At 45.4% G+C, this 1799-nt stretch overlaps 1 protein-coding gene across 1 annotated transcript; it reads left to right on the top strand.

Annotated features, from left to right (window-relative positions):
- The first annotated feature begins 437 nt into the window (after positions 1-437).
- LOC123802678 (G protein-activated inward rectifier potassium channel 2) lies at positions 438-1388 on the top strand. The gene has a single exon (XM_045813549.2). It carries the CDS (start codon positions 453-455, stop codon positions 1386-1388), a length of 936 nt encoding a protein of 311 aa, XP_045669505.2. The 5' UTR covers positions 438-452.
- The last annotated feature ends 411 nt before the right edge of the window (positions 1389-1799 follow it).

Raw genomic sequence — 1799 nt, 5'->3', positions numbered from 1 at the left:
CCATAACAGCATCTCTAAGAGCCCACAATTGCTGAGTGGCAGAACCAAGACTGTCTGAATTGAAACATTTCTTCATCCAGGGTGTGCTATCTCTCCCATGTGATGGCATCTCAGATGGAATGGGAAGACATCCCATGTAGAGGCTGACTCGTAGAACTTGCTGGAGGGAGACAGTTTGACTGCAGTAAGCTCTGTCCCTGTGGGACGGGTGAGGAAGTATTCACACGAGCTAGATCATAGGGCACAGGAGTCCAAGTCAACTAAAGGCCTGTCCAGAGATGCCAAATAAAAATAGCTTCACCTATTCTGTTAAAAGCTACACAATGTTATTTGGTTTCACAACCAGACACCATACACAGCGTGGTTTCCATGATCCCAAAAGAACCAGTATTTCATTCCATTTTTCTTTTCTTTCCCCCAAACTACCAGCTAACGTCCTGGAGGGCGACTCAATGGATCAGGACGTTGAGAGCCCTGTGGCCATTCACCAGCCGAAGTTGCCTAAGCAGGCCAGGGACGACCTGCCAAGACACGTCAGCCGAGACCGGACCAAACGGAAAATCCAGAGGTACGTGCGGAAAGACGGAAAATGCAACGTCCATCACGGCAACGTGAGGGAGACCTACCGCTACCTGACGGATATCTTCACCACCTTGGTAGATCTCAAGTGGAGATTCAACCTGTTGATTTTCGTCATGGTTTACACAGTGACATGGCTCTTTTTTGGGATGATCTGGTGGCTAATTGCATACATCCGAGGGGATATGGACCACATAGAGGACCCTTCGTGGACTCCCTGTGTCACCAACCTCAATGGGTTCGTCTCTGCTTTTTTATTCTCAATAGAGACAGAAACTACCATTGGTTATGGCTACCGGGTCATCACGGACAAGTGCCCAGAGGGAATTATTCTCCTCTTAATCCAGTCTGTGCTGGGGTCCATTGTCAATGCATTCATGGTGGGATGCATGTTTGTAAAAATATCGCAACCCAAGAAGAGGGCAGAGACCCTGGTTTTTTCCACCCACGCGGTGATCTCCATGCGGGATGGGAAACTGTGCCTGATGTTCCGAGTCGGGGATCTCAGGAATTCCCACATCGTGGAGGCTTCCATCCGAGCCAAGTTGATCAAGTCCAAACAGACCTCAGAGGGTGAGTTCATCCCCTTGAACCAAACAGATATCAATGTAGGGTATTACACCGGGGATGACCGTCTGTTTCTGGTATCACCACTCATCATCAGCCACGAAATTAACCAACAGAGTCCTTTCTGGGAGATCTCCAAAGCCCAGCTGCCCAAAGAGGAACTGGAAATTGTGGTCATCCTAGAAGGAATGGTAGAAGCTACAGGTAAGGTGTGCTCCATCCTGGGTTATCTGTGGGATTAATGCTCATTTTAAGCTGGACCTGACATACTTATTAATGATAACATATGAAAATTGAATTTCACTCACTATTGATTCCACCCCCTTGTTTCATGAAATAATAGGCCTATGTGTCCTATAACTTTGGCAAACCCACCAAGAAGTCTAACCATTTCACTTTTTAAAAGCCTTTGGAAATTAACCCATAAACAATTTTTCAAAAGACCACTTACATTTTAAATTTCCAAATATTTCCTGAAATTAAAATCTTATCGGTCTCCAAAGTACTTTTTAAGTGGCTCTGAAACCTTGGTTAATTTAAATACTAGAGGTCATTTATTGGCAAGCCAGGAGGAAAAAGCTAAGCCTTTCAAAGGAAACCTGACAAATTGCTTTAACAAAAATGCAATTTCATCCCTTCTTGGGAAGCACTGG

This window comes from Ursus americanus, chromosome 4 (genome assembly GCF_024610735.1).
Source record: "Ursus americanus isolate L20-20 chromosome 4, mUrsAme1.1.p, whole genome shotgun sequence".
Lineage (NCBI taxonomy): Eukaryota > Metazoa > Chordata > Mammalia > Carnivora > Ursidae > Ursus > Ursus americanus.
This window is presented reverse-complemented; position numbering and strand designations above follow the sequence as displayed.

Coding starts and splice junctions, on each gene's coding strand:
- LOC123802678 (XM_045813549.2), top strand. CDS start 453: ATGGATCAGGACGTTGAGAGCCCTGTGGCCATTCACCAGCCGAAGTTG.